Source organism: Gorilla gorilla, chromosome 5, assembly GCF_029281585.2.
Source record: "Gorilla gorilla gorilla isolate KB3781 chromosome 5, NHGRI_mGorGor1-v2.1_pri, whole genome shotgun sequence".
In the NCBI taxonomy this organism is placed as follows: Eukaryota; Metazoa; Chordata; class Mammalia; order Primates; family Hominidae; genus Gorilla; species Gorilla gorilla.
Genome location: NC_073229.2, coordinates 52,551,598 through 52,579,180, shown reverse-complemented (window position 1 = coordinate 52,579,180; position 27,583 = coordinate 52,551,598). Strand labels below are relative to the sequence as shown.

Sequence of the window (27,583 nt, the reverse complement as noted above, 5' to 3'; positions counted from 1 at the left end):
GAGTTTGAGCTCAGCCCAGCAACATAGTGAGACCTGGTCACTACAAAAAATAGAAAAAATTAGCCATGCCTTTGGTCCTAGCAACTTGGGAGGCTGAGGCGGGAGGATCACCTGAGCCTGAGGAGGTCTAGGCTGCAATGAGCTGTGATCGTGACACTGCACTCCAACCTGAGTGACAGAGTGAGACCTTGTCTAAAAAAAAAAAAAAAAGAAAGAAAGAAAAAAGGCCGGGTGCAGTGGCTCATGCCTGTAATCCCAGAACTTTGGGAGGCGGAGGTGGGTGGATCACGAGGTCAAGAGATCAACACCATCCTGGCCAACATGATGAAACCCCATCTCTACTAAAAATACAAAAATTAGCTAGGCGTGGTGGTGCACACCTGTAGTCCCAGCTACTCGGGAGTCTGAGGCAGGAGAATTGCTTGAACCTGGGAGGCAGAGGTTGCAGTGAGCCAAGATCATGCCACTGCACTCCAGCCTGGTGACAGAGCGAGGCTCCATCTCAAAAGAAAATGATCCTCAACCTCACTCGTAAATCAAAACTATGCTGAGAGTCACTAGATTTATGACAAAGGTGACAGTGCAGGGGGAAAAATAGTTTTTTCAATAAATGGTGCATGGTTAGTTTGCAGATATCCATAAAGAGAAAAATTAATATTGATGCCTACCTTCATCAAACAACAACAAAAAAAAATCAGTTCCAAGATGGACTAGAGATTCAAATGTTAAAAGCCAAACAATAAAGCTTTTAGAAGAAAACATAGGATACTCTCTTCCTGCCTTAGGATAGAAAAGGAACTTAAACAAGATACAAAAACTGCTAACCATTAAATGGAAAAAAAAGATATACTGGACTACATCAGAATTAATAATTTCTGTTCAATAATTTTAAAAAAATTAAGAGCGGGCCAGGCGCAGTGGTTCGTGCCTGTAATCCCAGCACTTTGGGAGGCCGAGGCGGATGGATCACCTGAGGTCAGGAGTTCGAGACCAGCCTGGCCAACATGGTGAAACCCCACCTCTACTAAAAATACAAAAATTAGCTGGGCGTGGTGGCAGGCGCCTGTAATCCCAGCCACTCAGGAGGCTGAGGCAGGAGAATCACTTGAACCCAGGAGGTGGAGGTTGCAGTGAGCTGAGATTGCGCCATTGCACTCTAGCCTGAGTGACAAGAGAGGATCTCTGTCTCAAAAAAAAAAAAAAAAATTAAGAGTGATCAGTATCTTGGTATTCTGTACAGAGTAGAAGATATCTGCAATACATTTATCTAACCAAGTACTTGTTTTCAGAATATATAAAGAACTTCTACAAATTAATAAGAAAAAGACAACGCAAAGATGAATGAGCAAAACACTTACACAAGTGCTTTATGAAAGACAATATCCAAAATTTCAATAAACCAATCATCAGAAAAATATAAATTAAACCATAAGGTGATACAACTACACACCCACCAGGATGATTAAAATGAAAAGATAGACAATACCAGATATGGAACAACTAGAACTTTTATGCAATGCTAGAGGGAAAACTGGTACAATCACTATGAATAACTATCTAGCAATATTTACAAAAACAGAACCCATAACCCAACAATTTTACTGCTAGGTATATAAAATAGAAATGTGTGATATATACACAAGAAGGTTCACAGCAGCACTATTCTCTTTCACTACATATTTTCAACTTATATGCAGGAAAATTCATTCTTTGTGGTGTATGGCTTTGTGGGTTTTTTTTACCCCGCCGAGACAGAGTCTTGCTCTGTGACCTAGGCTGGGGTGCAGTGGTGTGATCTCGGCTCACTACAACATCTGCCTCCCAAGTTCAAGCAATTCTCCTGCCTCAGCCTCTGGAATAGCTGGGATTACAGGCACACGCCATCACGCCCAGCTAATTTTTTTATTTTTTTTAGTAGAGACAGGGTTTCATCATGTTGGCCAGGCTGGTCTCAAACTCCTGACCTCGTGATCTGCCCACCTCAGCCTCCGAAAGTGCTGGGATTACAGGCGTGAGCCACCACACCCGGCCGGCTCTGTGGGTTTTGGCAAATACATGGAGTCATGATTGACCACCAAAGTCATCATAGAGAAGAGTTCTACAAGCCTGTAATCCCAGCATTTTGGGAGGCTGAGGTGAGTGGATCACCTGAGACCAGGATGAGACCAGCCTGGCTAACATGGCAAAACCCTGTCTCGCTAAAAATACAAAAATTAGCCAGGGGAGGCCAGGCGCAGTAGCTCACGCCTGTAATCCCATCACTTTGGGAGGCCGAGGCAGGCAAATCACGAGGTCAGGAGTTCAAGACCAGCCTGGCCAACACAGTGAAACCCAGTCTCTACTAAAAACACACACATACACACAAAAATTAGTGAGGCGTGGTGGCAGGTGCCTATAGTTCCAGCTACTTGGGAGGCTGAGGCAGAAGAATCACTTGAACCTGGGAGGTGGAGGTTGCAGTGAGCCGAGATCGCACCACTGCACTCCAGCTTGGGTGACATAGCGAGACTCTGTCTTGAAAAAAAGAAAAAGTAGCTAGGTATGGTGGCAGTGGCACACACCTGTACTCCCAACTACTCCAAAGGCTGAGGTGTGAGAATCGCTTGAACCTGGGAGGCAGAGGTTGCATTGAGCTGAGATCGCACCACTGCACTCCAACCTGGGCAACAGAGCAAGACTCTGTCTCAGAAAAAAAAAAAAGAAGAAGAAGAAGAACCAGAAACTAGAAGCATCTACAACAGAATGGATTGTGGCATATTCAGGTAATGGAATGGTATACAGTAATGAGGAAGAATGAACTACAAACATATGTAACAAAATGGATGTCTCTCACAAACATAATGTTAAGCTAAAGTAGCCAGACGCAAATGAGTACATATTTACCTAAAACAGCCATGTTGTAGTACATAACAGTTCTTTATTCCTTTTTAAGGTTATGCCTGAACATGCCTGAACCTTGAAAACATTATGCTAAGTGAAAGAAGTCAACCACAAAAGACCACACAGTATATGATCTCATTTATATAAATGTTCAGAATAGACATAGACAGTAGATGAGTGGTTGCCTAGGGCTAAGGCAGGGAAGAATGAGGAGTGACTGCTAATATCTATGGGGTTTCTCTTGGGTGATGAAAATGTTCTAAAATTGATTGTGGTCATGGTTGTACATCCCAGTGAATACAGTAAAAACCACTGAACTGTATACTTCACATGGATGAATGTTATGGTATGTGAATTATATTTCAATAAAGTGTTTTCTAAATTATGCTAGCTTGGCTTCTTTGGTTTTCTTCTTTTTTTTTTTTTTTTTTTTTTTGAGATGGAGTTTCACTCTTGTTGCCCAGGCTGGAGAGCAATGGTGCAATCTCAGCTCACTGCAAGCTCTGCCTCACAGGTTCAAGCAATTCTCCTGCCTCAGCCTCCCAAGGAGCTGGTACTACAGGCATGCGCCACCACGCCTGGCTAATTTAGTATTTTTAGTAAAGATGGAGTTTCTCCATGTTGGCCATGCTGGTTTCAAGCTCCTGACTTCAGGCGATCCACCCACCTCAGCCTCTTAAAGTGCTGGGATTACAGGCATGAGCCACTGCGCCCAGCCAGCTTCTTTGGTTTTCTTGTAAGAAAAGAAAGAATAAGAAAAAAAAAATATGCTGGCAAAATATGAAGTGACTTATGAACAAGGCCATTTATTGCTGAACCATGTTTAACAGCAAAAAATCTGGAAATAATCCAAATATCCATCAACAGAGAACTGGCTAAACTATGTTGCCTCCAAAAGATAAGCATATTCTACAGGTACAAAAAGGAATAAAGAACATCTCTTCACTCTTCTATGGAGTGATCTCTAGGATATATATATATATAGATAGATACACACTTTTTTTTTTTTTGAGACGGAGTCTTGCTCTGTCACCCAGGCTGGAGTGCAGTGGTGTGATCTCGGCTCACTGCAACCTCCATCTCCTGGGTTCAAGCAATTCTCCTGCCTCAGCCTACTGAGTAGCTGGGATTACAGGCGCATGCCACCATGCCCGGTTAATTTTTGTATTTTTAGTAGAGACGCGGTTTCACCATGTTGATCAGACTGGTCTTGAACTCCTGACCTCGTGATCCGCCCACCTCAGCCTCCCAAACTGCTGGGATTACAGGCGTGAGCCATGTAATACGCCCGGCCTTCCAGGATATATTTTTAAATGAAAAGAACAATGTAGAAGAAGTATTTAAGATATGCTACATGTTGTATAGAAAAAAGGTGGGACAATACAAATATATATACAGTACATATAATGTGCCTTGTTTCAGAGTTGTAACTTCAGAGCTACATAATTTTACATAGCTAAAAATAAATTTAAAAACCATCTAAAACTTAAACAAATAAATGAACCTTTCTGTATGTCAAATTGCTACTCAACCATATAAAGAATGATTTCAAGTAATCCCAGCACTTTGGGAGGCCAAGGCGGGTGGATCACTTGAGGTCAGGAGTTCGAGACCAGCCTGGGCAACATGGTGAAACCCCGTCCCTACTAAAAATACAAAAATTAGCCAGGCATGGTGGCAGGCGCCCATAATCCCAGCTACTTAGGAAGCTGAGGCAGGAGAATCGCTTGAACCCAGGAGGCGGAGGTTGCAGTGAGCTGAGATGGTGCCACCGCACTCCAGCCTGGAAAACAAGAGCGGAAAAACTTCATCTCAAACAAAACAAAACAAACAAACAAACAAAAACAGTATTTTGACCATACATCCCTAATGGGATATTTCACAAGACTAAAACACACACACACACCCCGATACTGCATTCAGTAGTAGTGTTATTGATAGTTATAATGGTTTTGTTTTTCTGAAACTTGAAAAAGTAAATCATTTATGTTACTGTTGACAGGAGCCATGACTCAGTGTATGAATTTAAAAACCACTATTAAATCCAGAAAGTTATCTCAAAATCCTCTTTTCTTTTATTTGAATAGAGAAATATCAGGATATTGTCATGATTTATTTTTCTCTTTCTTTGTTTTGTTTTTTTTCTTTTTTTTTTTTGAGACAGAGTCTCACTCTGTCACCAGGCTGGAGTGCAGTGGCACGATCTTGGCTCACTGCAACCTCTGCCTCCCGGGTTCAAGCAACTCCCCTGCCTCAGCCTCCCGAGTAGCTGGACTACAGGCATGCGCCACCACGCCCGGCTAATTTTTTGTATTTTAGTAGAGATTGGGTTTCGCTATGTTGGCCAGGCTGGTCTCGATCTCCTGACCTCGTGATCCACCCGCCTTGGCCTCCCAGAGTGCTGGGATTACAGGTGTGAGCCACTGAGCCCGGCCTATTTTTCTCTTTCTTAAAAATACCTTTTTCCTAGCATTGGACACTGAAAAGGCCTTAAAGCAATGAAAACTCAATGAACACAGTTTTGCAGACAATAGTCTCTAAATAGCGTTTCTCACTGAAGGGAATCAGGGCTCCTTGGAGAGATGTCTGAGTTCAGGTCTAGGGTAAAGTTGTATAAAAGAATCCTCAAACATCTTATTCTATCTAAAAGCAGAACGATTACTGGGGTCTTGTCAAAAGGACACAGGAGCTCACTTGGAAATGCTCTAACTGGCCAAAGATGGGGAGATATGAACATCAAGAAGAATAATGACTGTAAAGGTATGACATACAAAAAAACATGTATAAAGAGTAAATGTACGATGTAAGGCCAGGCACAGTCGCTCACGTCTGTAATCCTAACACTTTGAGAGGCCAAGGCGGAAAGATTGCTTGAGTCCAGGAGTTCAAGACCAGCCTGTGCAACATGGTGAGACCCATCTCTGCAAAATATTTAAAAATTAATTGGGTGCAGTGGCACATGCCTGTATCCCCAGCTATTTGGGAGTCTGATGTGGGAGAATCGCTTGAGCCCAGGAGTTCAAGGCTGCAGTGAGCCGTGACTGCACCACCGCACTCCAGCCTGGGTGACAAAGCAAAACCTTGTCTCAAAAAAAAAAAAAAGTAGGATGTAAAACATGTAACATGTAAAAGCATGTAGGCCAGGTGCGGTGGCTCACGCCTGTAATCCCAGCACTTTGGGAGGCCAAGCCAGGTGGATCATTTGAGGTCAGGAGTTCGAGACCAGCCTGGCCAACATGGTGAAACCCTGTCTCTACTAAAAATACAAAAATCAGCCAGGTGTGTTGGTGTGTGTAATCCCAGCTACTCAGGAGGCTGAGGCAGGAGAATCGCTTGAACCCAGGAGGCGGTGGTTGCAGTGAGCTGAGATGCACCACTGCACTCTAGCCTGGGCAACAGAGTGAGACTCCATCTCAAAAAAAAAAAAAGAATGCAAAATGTAAAAAGAATATAAAATGGAAAGCCACTCTGGAAAAGTTTGACAGTTTCTGAAAAAGTTAAATCCTCCCCTAAATACCGTAACTAGGTATTTACCCAAGAGAAAGAAAAGTACACATGACCACACAAAAACTTGTATACAAATGTTCACAGCAGCATTATTCATAATAGTCAAAAAATGGAAATAAAATGACCATCAACTAGTGAATGGACAAACCAATTGTGGCATATCCATACACTAAAATGTTACTCAGCGCTATGGTCTGATTGCTTATGTTTCCCCAAAATTCATCATATGTTGAAACCTAATAGCCCAATGTGACAGTTTTAGAGATGAGGCCTCTGGAAGGTGTTTAGCTCATGAAGGAAAAGTCCTCATTAATGGGATTAATGCCTTTAGAAAAGAGGCCAGAGACTGCACTCAGTGGCTCGCGCCTGTGATCCCCACACTTTGGGAGGCCAAGGCAGGTGGATCACCTAAGGTCAGGAGTTCGAGACCAGCCTGACTAACATGGTGAAACCCCATCTCTACTAAATGCAAAATATTAGCTGGGCCTGGTGGTGCATGCCTGTAATCCCAGCTACCTGGGAGGCTGAGGCAGGAGAATCACTTGAACCAGAGAGGTGGAGGTTGCAATGAACGGAGATCATGCCATTGCACTCCAGCCTGGGCGACAAAAGCGAAACTCCATCTCAAAAAAGAAAAAAAAAAAAGAAAAAAGAAAAGAGGCCAGAGAGAGACCTTTCACCCCCTTGGAAGTATTCTTACCAAGAAAACAAAAGCAAACAAAATCAATCAGGGCAAGCCTTTAAATCTACCAGATTAAATGAGAAACATTTTCAATGATACCTTGATGATACAATCAGCCAGAATACAAAACAAGCGAAATTCTTTAGAAAAGATTACCTAATTCCTACAAAGAATAAATGGTATATTAAAAAATGTGTGTGTGGTGGGATATAATTATAAGAGCTTTAAAAGGCCTATCACCCAAATATAAAGTATGGACTTCTTTTGATCCATATTGTTCTGTAAAAAAATATGTATTTAGGCCAGTCACAGTGGTTCACGCCTGTAATTCCAGCACTTTAGGAGGCTGAGGCGGGTGGATCACCTGAGGCCAGGGGTTTGAGACCAGCCTGGCCAACACGGCAAAATCCCATCTCTATAAAAATACAAAAATCAGCCAGGTGTGGTGTGGGGCACCTGTAATTCCAGCTACTCAGGAGGCCGAGGCACAAGAATCACTTGAACCCAGGAGATGGAGGTTGCAGTGAGCCAAGATCGTGCCACTGCACTCCAGCCTGGGTGACAGAGCGAGATCCTGTCTCAAAACCAAAAAAAAGAAAAAGAAAAAAATACATATATACATATATATATATTAGAGATAATCCAGGAAAATTTATTATGAAATAGGTACTAGATGATATTAAGGAATTCTTGGGTTTTTTTTTTTTTTTTTTTGAGATGGAGTTTCGTTCTTGTTGCCCAAGCTGGAGTGCAATGGTGCGATCTCGGCTCACTGCAATCTCTACCTTCCGGGTTCAAGCGATTCTCTTGCCTCAGCCTCCGAGTAGCTGGGATTACAGGTGCCCGCCACCACGCCCGGCTAATTTTTTTTATTTTTAGTAGAAATTGAGTTTTTATTTTTAGTAGAAACGGGGTTTCACCATGTTAGCCAGGCTGGTCTCGAACTCCTGACCTCAGGTAATCTGCCCACCTCAGCCTCCCAAAGTGCTGGGATTACAGGCGTAAGCCACCGCGCCTGGCCTGTTAATTCTTTTTAATGTGATAGCAATATATTTTTTTTCCAGGCCTTGTCTGTTAAAGACATGATATGAAAATATTTGCAGGTGGGTTCACAACCAGCCTGGGCAACATGGTGAAACAGTCTCTACCAAAACTACAAAAAATTGGCCAGGTATGGTGGTGCATGCCTGTGGTCCCAGCTACTTGGGAGACTGAGGTGGGGAACCACTTGAGCCTGGGAGGCAGACGATGCAGTGAGCCAAGATCACACCACTGCACTCCAGGCTGGGTGACAGGGTGAGACCCCATCTCAAAAAAAAAAAAAGTATCTGCAAGTGGAATCATATGGTTTCTGAGATTTGCTTTCAAGTACTATAGTGTCCACATGCACATACATACACATACACAAACTGGCAGGAGAAAGAAAAAAGAATGACAACATTGGGCATGGTGGTTCATATCCGTAATCCCAGGGCTTTGGGGAGGCTGAGGTGGGAGGATCGCTTAAAGCCAGGAGTTCAAGACCAGCCTGGGCAACATAGTGAGACACCATCGCTACAAAAAACTAGCTAGGCATGGTGATGTGCGCCTGTGGTCCCAGCTACTTGGGAGGCTGAGGTAGAAGGATTGAGCCCAGGAGGTTGAGGCTACAGTGAACTGTGATCACACCACTGCACTCCAGCCTGGGTGACAGAGCAAGACCCTATCACAGGAAAAAAAAAAAAAAAAAACAGAAGAAGAAGAATGACAAAGTGTTGATAATTGCTGAAATTAGATCTTGGGTATATGGGGGTTCTTATACCATTTTCTTTACTTTAGTGTAAGTCTGAAAATGTCCATAATAAAAAGTTTTTATTTTTTAACTAAAAGGGGATCTGGAGCAATTAATATGTTGGAAATAACAGGGTTCAAAGAAACTAACCTCTGTCCTGAAGCAAGGGCAATGGGAGACTGTCCATTGGGGGGCCGAGGATCCTCACATGTCTTCATCTCCACCTCTACCTTATCCAGACACTGAAATAGAAGTCAAGGAGAGCTAAGCATTTACACAAATACACACACAGCACAATGACAGCACAGACTGTGTCATTCATCTCCGTGCTCCAGAGCCTAGTCAAGTGCTATACCCATTGTGGGCAGACAATAAGTATTTACCGAGCAAATGAATGAATGAACAAACTAAAATGCAAGGAGAGTCCTCATTTTCCCCCTCCCATTTCCATTAGCAGCAGAACCTCATGAAAAGCACGGGATGGGCTCAGAGCAACAAGATAAAACACAAATCCAAGTTGTAGGAATATTATTTTTCCTGGGGATTCCAGTTTTTGGGATAAAGATACACATCAACCAGCTTCTGAAGGGCCCTCAACCGATAATCGTCCAACAGTCAACCCAAACTAAACTTTTTTTTTTTTTTTCCCGAGACAGAGTCTCACTCTTATCACCCAGGCTGCAGGGTGATCTCGGCTCACTGCAACCTCTGCCTCCCAGGTTCAAGCAATTCTCCTGCCCCAGCCTCCCGAGTAGCTGGGATTACAGGTGCCTGCCACCACGCCTGGCTAATTTTTTGTATTTTTAGTAGAGATGGGGTTTCACCATGTTGGTCAGGCTGGTCTTGAACTCCTGACCTCAGGTGATCTACCCACCTCTGCCTCCCAAAGTGCTGGCATTACAGCACCGCACCCAGCCCAAACCAAACTTCTAATTTTTCCTCTGTCAAGATTTCAAGGAGTGCCAGGCGCAGTGGCTCACGCCCGTAACCCCAGCACTTTCGAAGGCTGAGACGGGTGGATCACCTGAGGTTAGGAGTTCGAGACCAGACTAGCCAACGTAGCAAAACCTCATCTCTATTAAAAATATAAAAATTAGCTGGGCATGGTGGTACATGTAATCCTAGCTACTTAGGAGGCTGAGGCAGGAGAATTGCTTGAACCCAGGAGGCAGAGGTTGCAGTGAGCCATGGCACTCCAGCCTTGGTGACAAGAGCAAAACTCCATCTCAAAAAAAAAAAAAAAAATTTCAAGGGAAGATAGAAAAGTCTAAGGGTAGAGCCTAGGCAGCCATAATTGTTACACTAAAACCGAGAAAACAACTGAGAAGTCCTGGGTCTTGTGTCCCAGTGCTAATCCTATACCATACAGCAGTTCCAGAATAAGCCCAGATGACAGTCACACTGTCTCAGAGAGAAGCTCACAGGGACATAAGGAGACACCCACCATTCCTAAAAGGGTTAGCCTATCATTTTCTCCCTTATCTTCTAAAAGCCTACCCTGGCCATCCCCATTTGATAACTTGCCATCAAGAAAGGTCATTACCAAGCAAATAGGGTGCGTCTTCAACTTTGTCCACTGGATCTGAAAGAGGAAAGCAAAGTCTCAGGGCTGTGGTAGCTGACCCTCCAGAAAGCAGGCCTACTGGCCAAAGAGAACAGCAGCATTCTGACCCTCATTCTCACCCGGATGGAGGCCCTGTTGCAGTAGACCCGAGTGATGGCTAACCAGGTGGGCAGCTCCAGTACATTCTGTAGAACCTCTTCATCCAGCTCCAGGTTGGTCAGCTGACCCTCCCCTTTCAGGGTGCTCAGGTTGATTTTGTCTGGGGAAAGATTCTTAGTGAACCTGAAAAGAGTAATGATAAGAAGCTATTAAGCTATTATTTCCATGGGAATCTGCTAATTGGGTATTACAGCCAAAACACTTCTGAATCTAGAGAAAAGAAAAAATTAAAGAACATTTGTTAAGGCTAGTCAAGTGAAGCAGTGGGAGTGAAGGAACACAGAAAACTGTAACTGGGGTTGTGATCAATTAGTTGTAAACAACACTGCACTCAGACCAGCCAGAACAAATGCACTCAGACCACACCATCTCTACACCATATAAGATGTTATGTGAGACCTGTGATTCTACTTATGATTGTGTTATCATCCTACTAAAGAACTTACGATGAGGATTCTGGGGCAATAGCTGTAGCAATGGCAATGTAGTCTTTCGGTATTTCTGAACCCTCGCATAAAAACAGACAGAGGGAGCCGGGCGCAGTGGCTCACGCCTGTAATCCCAGCACTTCGGGAGGCCGAGGCGGGTGGATCACCTGAGGTTGGGAGTTCGAGACCAGCCTGACCAACATGGAGAAACCCCGTCTCTACTAAAAATACTAAATTAGCCGGGTGTGGTGGCGCATGCCTGTAATCCCAGCTCCTCCAGAGGCTGAGGCAGGAGAATCACTTGAAGCTGGGAGGCGGAGGTTGCAGTGAGCTGAAATCGTGCCATTGCACTCCAGCCTGGGCAACAAGAGCAAAACTCCATCTCAAAAAAAAAAAAAAAAAAAAAAACAGACAGAGGGCCAGGCATGGTGGCTCACGCCTGTAATCCCAGCACCTTGGGAGGCTTAGGCAGGAGGATCGCTGGAGCCTAGGAGATCGAGACAAGCCTGGGCAACATAGCGAGACCCCATCTCTAAAAAAAAAAAAAAAAAATTAGGCATGCCTATAGTCCCAGCTACCCAGGAGGCTGAGGTTGAGGCTGCAGTGAGCCGTGATCATGACACTGTACTCTAGCCTGAGATGACAGAGCAAGACCCATTATAAAAACAAACAAACACCAGACAGAGCAACTAGATAACAACACAGAAAGTCCATGAATAACATTTAAAACAAAACAAAATAGAATATGAAGTATCTTCATAAATCCCCATAGACAAGTGAGTGGGGAAAAAACATCAACAGCCACAAGACATAAGTGCTATCCAGCTGTCCAGAATAAAGTGGAGGGAAGCAAAAGGGCATCTGACAACTGAGAACTGAAGAACCCCAAGATAACCAACAACTATTAAATGAAAAGCAATGGGGACTGATTTGACAACAGTAACTGACACTGGGAGAGGGTTCTGTCCACTGCAAGGGATCCATAGTGAGACCCCAAGGAGCTGGAGCAGTCTAGCCCTATAAACTCATGAAACTAACCTTCCCAAGCTCCTTCCTAGGAAAGGACCCCCACACAGAAAAGAATTAAAAATGAGCAAGATAGGGATGAAAGAAATGAAGAAAAGAGATGTTCTAGATAAAAGTAAGGGAGGGGAACAGAGACCTATTATCTCAGGAAGCAAGTTGTTATATTTTTTTAGCACTACTTGAAATAACAGAAGAGGGAGCTGCATGAAGTTAAGAATGTGAAACAGTAGCAGGCTAATTATCGGCTTATTAAAGCAGGGTAAAATGAAATCCCAGACCCCTACACATATCTTTACTGATATGAAAAAAGAACAACCAGTCACCTGTAGTCTTCCCAAAGAGACTGAACTTGAATCTCATCAAGCCACTGGGTCCAGTTGCTAATTTGAAGGAAATACTGAGGACAGATGAAAACTGCTGAACTACACTGTAAGTGTGCAATCAGCAAAATCCAGACCATAGGAAACTCTATCGGTCAAATGGTCTTGAAATAAAATATTCACACAGGCCAGTCCTCTCACTATTTCTCACTGCTCCAGTCCTCGATGCTGTGCTCTTGCCAGCCACTCCCTTTCCCTTTCCCTCCACACCACTATCTGCCATGCAAGGCTGAACTGGAGACTTCTCCCTGAGGCCTTCTTCCCCTAACTGCTGCAACTCACATTACACTCTTTTATTCTCCATTCCTGGAATCTGTAATGCATGTTTAGGTCATAATCATATGACAGAGTCTTAGGATGTTCTCTAATTCTCAAATGCATAATATAACCACACCTGCTCAATTAAATTAAGCTCTTCAAGGTAAGGGGCTTGGTCTTGGCCATTCTTCCTAATCCAAATGATGACCCAACAGAATGCTGGCCCACATATCTCTTAGCTAACTGCCCTGCTGGCTAACTACTCCCAGTTCCCTTCTCTCATCTTTTTGGCTGGATCAATTTAAGGCCAGTTCCTCATAGCATAACCCTCTCTCCTGTAAGACAAACTGTCTAAATTAATCTCACTCCTGTAATTCACTGCTGCTGCCTCTCATAGTCACTATTTTCACCCCAATCATGAATTGTATTTTGTCCACCAACCTTAACTATACTTAGTCTTTACATATATTAGATGCTAACAGTTTAGAGTTACATATCTATATATTTACCAACTTTTTTCACTATATGTATCTTTTCCTTTTACTAAACTATGTTTTAGTGTTTTTGCTTTTCCTTGGACCATAAAATCATGACGTGCAAAAGTTTATCTTTGCAATTTTTTTCTAAAGTACTTAAGAAGGTACGATGAAAACAGCTCTTTAACAATTTTTAAATGACAGTAAATATCATTTTTAGAAGTTTGTGAACATGCAAAACAATACCGTATGATATTAAGGGATACACAGGAATGCATTGGCATGATGACAAATTTAGGAAAGCGCTTACCTGTGGGGTAAGGGGAGGGGTCGACAGGAAGCTTCAACTGTATGGATAACGCTTATTTCTCAAGTTGAGAGGTGACTGTATGGCTTTTCATTATGCTACTCCATACCTTTTGTACAGCAAATATTTTGTAACAAATTTTTCTAAGATTTCTATCAATTATCTATTTACGTACTTAGTGTTGGGAATGCTATTCCTCCATTGAGTCTCTTTTTTTTCTTTTTTTTTTTCTGAGACAGGATCTCACTCTGTCACCCAGGCTGGAGTGCAGTGGTACCATCACGGCTCACTGCAGCCTCAACCTCCTGGCCTCAAGTTATTCTCCCACCTCAACCTCCCTAGTAGCTGGGACTACAGGCACACATCACTATGCTTGGCTAATTTTTATATTTTTTGTAGAGACAGGGTTTCGCCATGTTGCCCAGGCTGGTCTCAAACTCCTGGGTTGAAGCAATCCACCTGCCTCGGCCTACCGATGTGCTGGCATTACAGATGTGAGCCATTGTGCCCGGCCTCGTGGGTCTCTCTTAATCCTACACATCTGGCCGGGCGCGGTGGCTCACGCCTGTAATCCCAGCACTTTGGGAGGCCGAGGCGGGCGAATCACGAGGTCAGGAGATCGAGACCATCCTGGCTAACACGGTGAAACCCCGTCTCTACTAAAAATACAAAAAAAAAAATTAGCCGGTGGCGGTGGCACATGACTGTAGTCCCAGCTACTCGGGAAGCTGAGGCAGGAGAATGGCGTGAACCCGGGAGGCGGAGCTTGCAGTGAGCCCAGATAGCGCCATTGCACTCCAGCCTGGGCGACACAGCGAGACTCCACCCCCCCAAAAAAAAAAAAAAAATCCTACACCTCTTGCTGGGCCTTTCAAGAATGCATGGTCCTAACCACTTCTTACTCAGGCCTCTTCTCAGGATTGTGGTTGCAGAGGACAGCTTTGAGTAAGGAAATAATCTCTCCCACTAGGACAAAGAACAGGCCTGCTTACCATTTACTATAAAAGCAATGGATTCCCCAAGCTCAGTGTTCTATTCCTATAACACATATGCAGGCATCCATCTGGGCCCATTCATGTCACTCCCACAGGACTCTGGAGGCAAAGAAAATTGACATAAACATTATACTTATTATGCTGCTTGCTGGGCCATGAAAAACAGGCTGTGAGTAATAAAGTCCTTTGTCTCTGATCCAGAAGTCTTGTGTGTTCCCCCAGCATCCACGAAACAGTAGGAGTTAATAATTAGCTTCTAAATAGGGTAAAATAAAATCCCAGGCCCTTACACATAGTTTTACTGATTTTAATTCACTTAAAAAAATTTAATCTACATTTACTGAGTATGAACTAACTTTATTCTCTGAACCAAAAAGACAAGTTTTCAATAAATGGTTCTTTTCCTCTGAAAACAACTTGCCACAGAGGGAAGGTGATTATTTCTCTTCCGGAAAGAAATGGTTCTTCAGTCCTTTTCCTAAACAAATGGCTATCTACAAGGAAATAGGACTGAGGTACGAAGGAGAAATAAACTCATCTAAATACTTCCTAATAAGACAACAACAAAAGGAAGTAAAGGAAGACAGTGCATGCCCCTAAGGGCTCTGAGGAGACAGTAGTCCTGAAAGAAGGGAAAGCAGAAAACAGAACTCAACATTATTTGTAATCACTAGGCACGGGCAAATTCTTTTTCAAGTCTCTTATGTATTTAAATAAAATATTATAATTATTTCCTTCTACTGTCCTAGCAACCCTTCTTCTAATCTTAAGTGGTCCAGGGAAGCCATATCAATTCAGAAATTGGGGCAGGGCATACTTCAGAAGTACTACTAGTCTTAGAAAGATAAGAATGTTTTAACAGGCAGAATGAGTTTTGAAGACTGCAACTACATGTCTCCTCCTGTCCAACCGCACAGATTCTGATAAGATGTTACCTTTCTACCCCAGCTGAGAATTCTTGTAGAAGTGAGCCACTACCAAGGATGGAAGTAAGGATCCCTCTGATAGGCAGGAGTAAGGAGAAAAGGCTGAGAACCACTATGATAAACTGCTCTTTCATATGATAAAAAGCCATTTTTATTTTATTTTTTGAGACAGTCTCACTCTGTCATCCAAGCTGGAGTGTAGTGGCGTGATCACGGCTCACTGCAGCCTCGACCTCCTGGGGCTCAAGTGACCCTCCCATCTCAGCCTCCAGAGTAGCTAGAACCACAAGTGCATGTCACTATACCCAGCTAATTTTTTTTATTTTTTGTAGAGATGGGGGTCTCCCTTTGTTACCCAGGCTGGTCTGGAACTTCTGGGCTCAAGCAATCCTCCCACCTCAGCCTCCCAAAGTACTGGGATTACAGATGTGAGCCACTGTGCCCAGCCACTTTTAAAGAAAAGAAAGTGAGATAGACCTTTTCAAACTGATGACTTCTCTGAAAAAAGAGAAACATACTTCAGATAAAATAAAACATAAACACAGTCAAGAATAAGTTATACTGTTAGCTAGCACTGACATTCTCTGAGTGATTATACTAAGGAAGTGCTAAGTATCTAATTTCTACGTTGTGTTCTTTGCAAAATCTAACTCTATTTACAGTTCCATATAGATAAATGTATTTTTCAAGCCTTAACAAAAAAAGTATATCAGATTGTATTACATTTCATCCTAACCTTGCCAGTTTTTAGGGCAATGCATCTCAAACTATGGTCCTCTGATCACATGGATCTTAATTATTTTGGAATGCTTATTTTAAAATGCAGGCCGGGCACGGTTGCTCACACCTGTAATCCCAACACTGGGAGGCCGAGGCGGACAGATCACTTGAGGCCAGGAGTTTGAGACCACCCTGGCCAACATGGTGAAATCCCATCTGTACTAAAAAATCACAAAAAAATTAGCTGGGCCATGGTGGGGCATGCCTGTAATCCCAGCTACTTGGGAGGCTGAGGCATGAGAATCGCTTGAACCCGGGAGGCAGAGGTTGCAGTGAGCCAAGTTTGCACCACTGCACTACAGCCTGGGCAACAAAGCGAGACTCTGTCTCAAAACAAACAAATAACAAAATAATAATTACACGTATTTCTGCCCCATAGGCTGGACCAGATCAATATCCTTTTGTCAGCTAAAAGAAAATTTCATTTTTAAAACATAATTTGGCCAGACACGGTGGCTCACCCCTATAATCCCAGCACTTTGGGAAGCCAAAGCAGGCAGATCACCTGAGGTCAGGAGTTCAAGACCAGCCTGGCCAACATGGAGAACCTCCATCTGTACTAAAAATACAAAAATTAGCCAGGCATGGTGACACATGCCTGTAATTCCAGCTACTAGGGAGGCTGAGGCAGGAGAATCACTTGAACCCGGAAGGCAGAGGTTGCAATGAGCTGAGATCATACCACCGCACTCCAGCCCGGGCAACAGAGCAAGACTCTGTCTCAAAACAAACAAACAAACAAACAAACACCAACTTATTTTGTACACCACAAGCGGGAAAAAGCATTATTCTCTGGCCTGAACCACCAAAACCAAACTACAAATAATAATGACATTTTACTTTGCACCAGGCACTGAACGAAGGGTCTTCATAACATCTGAATTAATCTTTGCAATATCCCACATGAGGTATGCATTATTATCCCCATTGCTCAGAGGAAGAGCATGAGGTTCAGATATGAAGCAGTTTGCCCTAGATGACAGGGCAAGAAGAGGCAGTATGAACCCAGGTGTGCTCACTGGTGTTTACTTCTACTAACATTTTAATATTATAAGTTCCCCCAAAACACACCTGGCACAGAATAAATTTATAAGGTATCTCAGAAGTGGTTGGAGGACATTCTTTCGCTTTTTATAATCTACCATGGACTGCTTAACCTGTGTAAGGGGAATATATCTAAACTTTTTTGGTAAAGTTAATAGTGTAACTCCATCAAAAACCTTTCTGCACTTCACCAACTCAACCAGATTAATAAACTTTTTCTTAAGCATGCCCAGGGCTAATTTACCACCATTCCAGCAGGGACACCCAGTCTCTAGCAACATGCTGACAAGAGACCACAGAGGATACTGTGCCATCGGGTCTGAGATTAACAATACAAGCAAGTAATCACCAAAAGCTGAACAGCACTAAACAACCAAGAGTTCTTCAAGCACTCGAAGGACTGCTGATGGTGCATGCACGTCTGCTGGACCACCATGAGCGGTCCTCCTGTGACTGTAATAATGATATAACATATATATGCTTTTTCACTTTTCAGTTTACTTTTAGGAGTCAACAAAAAATGGATACTGCCTTATTCAAGCTTCTCAAAAAAGGCAGTGAGAATTCTTTAACTGATTTTGCCTGCATTTTAGAGCAATAACAAAGAATAGGTTAAAAAAAATAAAAGATGGTCGGGCACAGTGGCTCATGCCTGTTAATCCCAGTACTTTGGGAGGCCAAGGCAGGTGGATTGTTTGAGCCTAGGAGTTTGAGACCAGCCTGGGCAACATGGTGAAACCTCATCTCTACTAAAAATACAAAGACTAGTTGGGCATGGTGGCACACCTGTAATCCCAGCTACTTGGGAAGCTGAGGCACGAGAATCGCTTGAACCCAGGAGGTGGAGGTTGCAGTGAGCTGAGATTGTCCCACTGCACTCCAGCCTGGGCGACATAGCGAGACTCTGTCTCAAAAAATAAAAGTAATAAAAATAAAAATAAAAGATGTTCCATGGACCTGACTGTTGTTGGGGAGGGTTGGGGAGGTTTGGGGAGGTTTGCTCAGCCAAGAAAACTACAGCTCTGAGAATTATACAAGAGGCCCAAGTTTCAGCTCTCTCATCACCTGGAGAGGGAAAATAGCTCAAACTCTGCCTATAATGGAATACAACTGGGTTAAACTGCAGCAATGTGATGATAAAACCAACTATTCCAAGTCATCTTCAATAGCAGTCTAAAATTCACAAACTGCAACCAGATATTGAATTCTTGAGAAGAATTATGTTGTATACTTCTCTTTCTATACCCCACAGTCCCTGGCAGAAAAAAAGTATTTGTGTTCCTAATTGAGGATAATATCATTCAGAGTCCAAGGGCAGCTAAAAAGGCTAATGGCAGCCTGCTATTTATTCCACTTCAAGTATGTGGGAAAACATTTTCTGGCCATCTGTTACTGTTACAGAGTGTAAAAGCTAAGATGAAATCAGGTTGGAAAAACAGATTTTGATCAAGTTTCATTTCTGCCAGAGGATTGCAATCTGCCAAAGAGACGACAGGGAAAGGCTCTCATCTTTGCGAAAATGTACCACAATGTTGGGAAGCTAAAATTCTTAGATTTGCAGATTCGCAGAATTTCAGAGCTAGAAGGAATCTTAAATAATTGTTTAGTCCAAATCTACATTTGCCAATGAGGAAACAAATGGCCAAAAAGCTTAATGACTTGCCCAAGACTCACAGCTTGCCAGTGGTAAAGCTGGAACTAAGTAAATAACAGAAATGGGACTTAACCCAGCATTCATTCAACTCTGACAACACCATGCCCTCTGTAATTCAGCATCTTTATTGGGAATAATAGGGTCAATAAGTTGCAACAGTCAGTCGACTTCAGCTCTCATAGAAATTGAACCCTCCTGGGAGAAATAAAAAGGTCCACAAATACACTTTGCTTCCTTCACCATTTTTTCCATTGAGGAGGTGATCACAGCCAGAGCCTTGGCTTCTAAGCTTCCTACCCAAATCTACAGCAAAATATTTTCACTGCTAAGCCACACCACAGGCTTCTCTTTAAACAAAGATATAACACAACACTGAAGCAGTTGGTTTAGATAGCAGGATTCTCTCCATCATCCAAACAAAACATATCAATCACTAATATAGCTAATGCTATTTCATCCCAGATAATCTGATATAATAAGCCATTCAATCTTAGAGGTTTGTCCTAATAGGTTTTACTCTCAAAACTTCTTCACTGGTCAGGTGCAGTGGCTCACACCTATAGTCCCAGCACTTTGGAACTGCTTGAAGCCAAGATTTCAAGACCAGCCTGGACAACAAAGCGAGACCCTGTCTCTATGAAAAAAAAAAGAAATTTAATTAGCTGGATGCAGTGGCTCATGCCTGTAGTCCCAGCTACTCAAGAGCTGGGGTGGGAGGATCCCTTGATCCTTTGAGGGTGCAGTGGGCTATGATGGTGCCTCTACACTCCAGCCTGAGCAACAGAGTGAGACCCTATCTCTAAAAAGAAAACTGCATGACAATATTACATGCTTTTCTTAGGAGAACCTTCTTTCCTTCTAAATTTTTGTTTGTTGTTTACAATGTTGGGCTTTTTAACTGTTGTGTTATTTAAGGTGCAATTTCCATACAGTGGCTCATCTCGTCTTTTTTTTTTTTTTTTAAGACGGAGTTTCGCTCTGTTGCCCAGGCTAGAGTGCAGTGGCTCAATCTCAGCTTACTGCAACCTCCACCTCCTGAGTTCAAGCAATTCTCCCTGCCTCAGCCTCCCGAGTAGTTGGGATTACAGGCACCCGCCACCACGCCTGGCTAATTTTGTATTTTTAGTAGACATGGGGTTTCACCATGTTGGCCAGGCTGGTCTTGAACTCCTGACCTCAGGTGATCCTCCCACCTTGGACTCCCAAAGTGCTGGAATCACAGGCATGAGCCACTGTGCCTGGCTTAACTCTTTTTTCTTTTTTTAAGAGCTAGAGTCTCACTCTGTTACCGAAGCTGGAGTACACTGGCACAATCATAGCTCTCTGTAACCTCAACCTCCTGAGCTCAAGTGATCCTCCCTCAGCCTCCCAAGGAGCTAGGACTACAGGTGCATTCCACTACACCCAACTAAGTTTTTGTTTGTTCATTTGTTTTTGAGACAAAGTCTCACTCTGCTGCCCAGGCTGGAGTGCAGTGGCACGATCTCGGCTCACTGCAAACCACCTCCTGGGTTCAAGCGATTGTCCTGCCTCAGCCTCCCGAGTGGGCAGGATTACAGGCCTGCATCACCATGCCCGGCAAATTTCTGTATTTTTAGTAGAGATGGTGGGGGGGGGGGGGTCTCACCATGTTAGCCAGGCTGGTCTCGAACTCCTGACCTCAAGTTATCCATCCACCTCAGCCTCCCAAAGTGCTGGGATTACAGGTGCCTGGCCTTTTTTAAAACACTTTTGTAGAGATAGTCTCAATATATTGCCATGGCTGAACTCCTGGACTCAGGAGATCCTCCCATTTCAGCCTCACAAAGTGTTGAGATTACAGGTGTGAGCCATCGCACGTGGCTATGACTCATGTCTGAACTTTCTATTTTTTTCATCTGACCTATATATACTTATGCCAATACCACGCTGTCTTTAATACTGCAGCTTCATTTTAGGCATTAAAAAATTCTTTGTGTTCATTTGTTCAGATTATTCTGACCATTCTAGGTCTTTTTCATTTCCATACAGATTTTCAAATCAGCCTGCCTATTTCTGTTTTTAAAAAAATCTGCTGAAACTGATTGGGATTACAGTGAATCTTAGCTCAATTTAGGGAGACCTCACATATCAACAATAATGAGTCAGCCTGTCCCTGAACATAATACACATTGAATATTTATTTGCATTTCTCTAGACTGCCCAGGTCACCACGCACAGTCTATGTTTGTGTGTCTAAGTTTTGATAAATTTGATAAAAGTGTGGAAAAATTTTTGGAGATTTGTGACAACTTGAAAAAACTTGCAGACAAACCTGATAGCCTAGAAATATTTTTTAAATTAAGAAAAGGTTAGGTACGTCATGAATGCATAAAATATATGTAGATACTAGTCTATCATTTACTATCCTAAAGTTTATACTAATCTATTATAAAAAGTTGAAATTTATCAAAACTTAAGTGCAAAAATACTTACAGACTATACATGACACCATTTGCAGTCAGGAGAAATGTAAACAAATATAAAGATGCAGTACTAAATGATAACTGGCCAGGCACAATGGCTCACACCTGTACTCACAGCACTTTGAGAGGTCGAGGCAGGAGGAATGCTTGAGCCCAGGAGTTTGAGACCAGCCTGGGCAACATAGTGAGACCCATCTCTACAAAAAAACAAAATAATTAGCTGGGCATGGTGGCACACGCCTGTGGTCCCAGCTACTCAGTAGGCTGAGGTGGGAGTATCAGTAGAGGTTGCAATGAGCGATGATCATGGAATGCAATCCAGCCTGGGTGACACAGCGAGACCCTGTCTCAAGTAACTACTAAATAATCATAACTGCATAAAATTAACTGTAGTACACGCTATACTGCTGTGATAATGTTGTAGCTACCTAATACTGCAGTGAGCTCACGTGTTATGAGGATCTGCTTAAAACGTTGTATGATGTGAATCATGTCATCTCAGCAAGAGCAGTTCATCTCTCCAATAAATTGCATATTGCAGTAAAAAAGTGGTCTCTTGGATTTCTTGTGTACTATTCATGATGCTTAGTGCAATACTGTAAACCCTGAATAACACCATGGGACCCACACGATGTGCCACTAATGATGCTGGAAATGCTCCCAAGAAGCAGAGAAGAGTCATGACATTGTAAGGAAAAGTTTAATAGTTCGATATTTCCTATAGATTGAGATCTGCAGCTCCCGCTACCCGCCACTTCAGAAACATGATTCATCTTGTAAACAGATGATGTAAACTTGTGGCATGCATAGATTTAGTACAGTACTGTAAATGTACTTATCTTCCTTATGATTTTCTGAATAACGTTTTCCTTTCTCTGGCTTACTTTATTGTAAGAATACAATATATAATACATATACAAAATATGTGTAAATCAACTGTTTGTTATCAGTGAGGCTTCCAGTGAACAGTAAACTATTAGTAGTAAGTTTTTAGGCCAGGCACGGTGGCTCATGTCTACAATCCCAGCAATTTGGGAGGCCAAGGCAGGTGGATCACATGAGGCCAAGAGTTCGAGACCACCTTGGCCAAAACGGTGAAACCCCGTCCCTACTAAAAATACAAAAAATTAGCCGGGCATGGTGGCACACTCCAGTACTCGGAGGCTGAGGCAGGAGAATCGCTTGAACCCAGGAGGCAGAGGTTGCAGTGAGCTGAGATCACAACACTGCACTCCAGTCTGGGCAACAGAGCAAGACCCTGTCTCAAAAAACAAACAAACGAACAAAAAAACAAAAAACGTTTTTGGGGAGTCAAAAGTTATACATGGATTTTCAACTATGCATGGGCACTGGTACCCCTAAATTCCACTACTGTTCAAGGGTCAACTGTCTTTTATTAAGAACTTATTAATCTTTGTTCACAATGAATACTGATCTGAAGTTTTTGTTTTTGAGACAGAGTCTTGCTCTGTTGCTTAGGCTGGAGTGCAGTGGTGCAACTGCTGCTCACTGCAGCCTCAACCTCCTGGGCTCAATCAATCCTCCTGCCTCAGCCTCCTGAGTAGTTGAGACTAGTGGCATGCACCACCACGCCCAACTAATTTTTTAATTTTTTGTAGAGACAGGGTTTTGCCATGTTGCCCAAGCTGGTCTCAAACTCCTGGGCTCAAATGATCCTCCCACTTCAGCCTTCCAAAGTGCTAGAAATACAGGGCTGAACCACCAAACCTGGTGGTCTGAAGTTTTCTTTCCTTATAACATCTTTGTCATGTTTTTCTTATCAAGGTCATACTGAATTTATTAAACAAGTTTGGAAGTATTTATTTCCTAAAATAATTTCTGTAAAATGGGTATTAAGTATTTCTTAAATGTTTAAAAGAAATCACCAATGAAACTACATGAGCCTTTATTCAAATAATTTTGTGCATTTCACTTAAACTATTGAATTTATTGACAAAAAGATGTTCAGGCTAGGTGCAGTGGCTTACACCTGTAATCCTAACACTTTAGGAGGCTAAGGCAGGATGGCTTGAGTCCAGGAGTTTGAGACCAGTCTGGGCAACATGATGAAACCCTGTCTCTACAAAAAATAAAAAAATTAGGCATGGTGGCATGCACCTGTAGTCCCAGCCACTGGGGAGGCTGAGGTGGGAGGATCCCTTGACCCCAGGGGGTTGAGGCTGCAGTGAGCCGTGACTGTGTCACTGCACTCCAGCCTGGGCAACAGAGTGAGATCCTGTCTCAAAAGAAAAAAAAAAAGATGTTCATAATATCCCTTAACATCTTTTTAACATCTGTAAGATCTATAATGACAACCCCTCTTTCACCGCTGACAATATTTATGTTTTCTCTTTTTTCCTTGATCAGTCTTGCTAAAGGTGAACTAAATCCATTAATCTTTTCCAGAAACAAAACAATTTTTGATTATATTAATTCTCTGTTTGCCCTGCTTTTAATTTCACTGATTTCTATTCTTTTTTTTTTTTTTTTTTTTTGAGACGGAGTTTCACTCTTGCTGCCCAGGCTGGAGTGCAACGGAGCAATCTCGACTCACTGCAACCTCTGCCTCCCAGATTCAAGGGATTCTCTTGCCTCAGCATCCTCCAGAGTAGCTAGGATTACAGGTGCCCGCCATCACGCCCAGCTAATTTGGTATTTTTAGTAGAGATGAAGTTTCACCATGTTGGTCAGGCTGGTCTCGAACTTCTGACCTCAGGTGATCCACCTGCCTCGGCCTCCCAAAGTACTGGGATTACAGTCGTGAGCCACCGCGCCTGGCCCACTGATTTCTATTCTTATTATTAGACAAAGTCTCACTCTGTTGCCCAGGCTGGAATGCAGTGGTGTCATCTCAGCTCACTGCAACCTCTGCCTCCCGGTTCAAGCGATTCTCCTACCTCAGTTTCCTGAGTAGCTGAGATTACAGGTGCCTATCACCACACCCAGCTAATTTTTTGTATTTTTAGTAGAGATGGGGTTTCAACATGTTGGCCAGGCTGGTCTCGAACTCCTGACCTCAAATGATCCGTCCACCTCGGCCTCCCAAAGTGCTGGGATTAGAGGCGTGAGCCACCGCACCCAGCCTACATTTTCTATTTTGACAGATATTCCCATATTTCTTTCATAGACACGATATGGATTTACACTGTCAACAAATCTAACTCACTGCATACATTTCCCAGACCCATGGTAGCTGTCTAGCCCATGACTTGCAGCACTCTCATTTACTGCCATTCCAATACTGGGCCAGTTGAAAGAACAAGGATTCCCCAGAGGTTCTCTTTTCTTAATTCGCAACAGTAGCCTTGCTGAACATTCTAATTCCCTCCTCTAAGCACAAAGACTTGCTAAAACCCAGCCTGTTTAGCTGAAGCCCTAATAATCTGTTTGGCTTGAGCCAGTCTTCTTTCCTAGAAGTGAATATCTTCAGGCCAGGCGCAGTGGCTCACACCTGTAATCATTCTAGAATTAGAACTTAGAGCTCCTCAGTGACTCTATCTCAGGGATAGCAACCCTCTACCTGCTTTCATTTGACCATTCAGCTCCCACGGTGGTTAGGGCCCAAATTCTTTCCCTACACTAGTCCTGAAGATACTATACCTCATGACTCATGTATTGGCATGTCTCACTTTGTTAGGAACAGTTCTTGTCATCCTAACACAGTTCCCTTAATTTCCTTTACTTCCACTTCTTGACCATTCCCAAACTTACATCTAGGACAATAATTGATAAACTCTGAATATTAGATTCCTAGTGTTAAAACCTACATGCAGGCTCTAGATTACCTAAAGTGAAAATGTACTTGCTAATGCTCAGAAAAGGAAGGCCTATTCCACTAACAGGCATTGCTTGTTATTCACTATTGGATAAGAATAGGTTATCTGCTGGGTGCAGTGGGTCATGCCTGTTATCTCAGCACTTTGGGAGGCCGAGGCAGGTGGATCACTTGAGGTCAGGAGTTCGAAACCAACCTGGCCAACATGGTGAAACCCTGTCTCTGCTAAAAGTACAAAAATTAGCCGGGCGTGGTGGCAGGAGCCTGTAATCCAGCTACTCAGAAAGCTGAGGCAGAAGAATCGCTTGATCCAGGAGGAGGAGGTTGCAGTGAGCTAAGATTGCACCACTGCACTCCAGCCTGGGTAACAGAGCAAAACTCCATCTCGGAGGGGGGGAAAGAATAGGTTATCCATGTTACTGCCTCAAACAGCTATTTAGAGAAGTGTAGCATATATCTTTGAAAACTGCCCAAAGAAGAAACTGAGGATAAGAAAATTCATACAGTAAGGCTGTCGTTAGTTTCTGAGCAGAACAGACCCTAACTTTGACCAACATGTACGCTTAGGTTAATAGGCAAAGACTGTGCAAAATGAGCTCTCTTTTACCAATGGTGGTGAAAGAAAAGCCCTGTCAGACATCTGAGTTGTTTCACCTGGGCAAATGACTGCACGAACACGTACCTAAGAGAGCAGCACATTCAACTGGCTAGGGTTAATGGGCTCATACCATACAAAAGAGCTGTGGAGGATACAAATAAGAATTTAAAATAAAAACAAAGGTCTCTAACCCTAAGGACTATGAGATCCTTAAGAGCAAGAACTGGGACATTTAGTCTACGTCAAACATAAAGTCTAGGAAAAGGATGCTCAATTAATGCTTAATGACTTGATAACAATACAAAGCAAATAAATGATAATTGCCAAATAGGTGGAATGAGCTATCCAACAATCCATCTACATTCTTCTACACGTTGCAAACCAACTCTAATATGTCTGATTAATCAGACTTGTTAAACCAGGTTTAAGACTATCATCTGTAAATATGAAAATAAATTTCTTTGTGAGGTTGAGGTAGAAGGCACACTCTTCCCATTAGAGAGAATTAGGTGTGCAAAGTGCTTAAAAAGGAGACAGAGAAATAAATACCTTTTAAAAGCCCAGTCTAGAAGCTTTTATAATAAAATTAATATCCAGGAAAAATGGAAAAGGATGCTATTGCTCTGAGAATAAAATTATTTTTAAAATAATAGCTAACATTTAATAATTGCTTACTTTATTCCAGGTACTGCTCCAAGCACTTTATACTTTTTTTTTTTTTTTTTTTTTTTTTTTTGAGATAGGGTCTTGCTATATCACCCAGGCTGGTCTTGAACTCCTGGGCAGGCTCAAGCAATCCTTCTGCCTCAGCCTCCTGAGTAGCTGAGAATACAGGCATGCACCACCACACCCAGCTTTTTTTTTTTTTTTTTTTTTTTTTTTGAGACCAAGTCGCCTTCTGTTGCCCAGCCTGGAGTGCAATGGCACTATCTAGGCTCACTGCAACCTCCGCCTCCCAGGTTCAAGTGATTCTCCTGCCTCAGCCTCCCAAGTAGCTAGGATTACAGGCGTGAACCACCATGCCTGGCTAATGTTTGTATTTTTAGTACAGATGGGGTTTTGCCATGTTGGCCAGGCTGGTCTCAAACTCCTGACTTCAAGTGATCCGCTTGCCTCAGCCTCCCAAAGTGCTAGGATTACAGGTGTGAGCCACCACGCCCAGCCATCCAGCTTATATTTAACTATTTTTTTTTTTTGAGTCATGATCTCACTCTGTTGCCCAGGCTGAAGTGTAGTGGCACAGTCACGGTTCACTGAAGCCTTGACCTCTCGGGCTAAGGTGATCCTCCCAAGTAGCTGGGACTACAGGTGTGTGCCACGATGCCCAGCTAATTTTTTTATTTTTTGTAGAGATGGAGTCTTGCTATGTTACCCAGGCTGGTCTGGAACTTCCGAGCTCAACCCATCCACCCACCTTGACCTCCCAAAGTGCTAGGATTACAGGTGTGAGCCACTGTGCCCGGCCTATACATTTTAAATTAATTTATTTCTCTCAATGACCTCATGATGTAAAAGATTACTATTATCGCCACTTTATATATGAGAAAACTGAGGCATAGAAAGGTCAAATAACTTGCCCAGGTCATAGAGCTAGTAATCAACAGAGCTAAGATTCAAAATCTGGCAGTCTGGCTCAAGAACCTGCAACCTTAACTAAACCATACAATCTCCCTGACTTTTAAAAAAGTCAACACAGGTGTAGAGGTTTGGAGATGTTTCAGTTGCCTCAGATCAAAGGCAGTAGCAACTGAAGGCAGCAGGGAACAAGCTGAGCCCTATCTAGATGTCTTGGTATAGTACAAAAGGCCTCCATGATCTAGCTTCTGTCTTTCCAATATCATTTCTAGCTGTGTTCCACCCTCAAACCCTACATTCGAGTGATACAGAACCATAGGCAGTCTCCTAAACGCACCCTGCTGCTTCTCAGTA

General features: G+C 42.9%; 1 protein-coding gene across 2 annotated transcripts in view; it reads right to left on the bottom strand.

Annotated features, from left to right (window-relative positions):
* Positions 1–27,583, bottom strand: part of BLTP3A (bridge-like lipid transfer protein family member 3A) — an 85,445-nt gene that overhangs the window by 45,126 nt on the left and 12,736 nt on the right. Inside the window, exons 1-4 of one of the 2 annotated variants that reach the window (XM_063707549.1) lie at positions 14,431–14,832; positions 10,524–10,686; positions 10,384–10,422; positions 8,991–9,082 (exon numbers count right to left, since the gene is read on the bottom strand). In XM_063707549.1, coding sequence (XP_063563619.1) covers positions 8,991–9,058 — 68 coding nt within the window. In that variant the 5' untranslated portion in view covers positions 9,059–9,082; positions 10,384–10,422; positions 10,524–10,686; positions 14,431–14,832. Of the gene's footprint in view, positions 1–8,990; positions 9,083–10,383; positions 10,423–10,523; positions 10,687–14,430; positions 14,833–27,583 lie in introns of those variants that run through there. The other variant, XM_004043862.5, reaches the window with a different exon arrangement.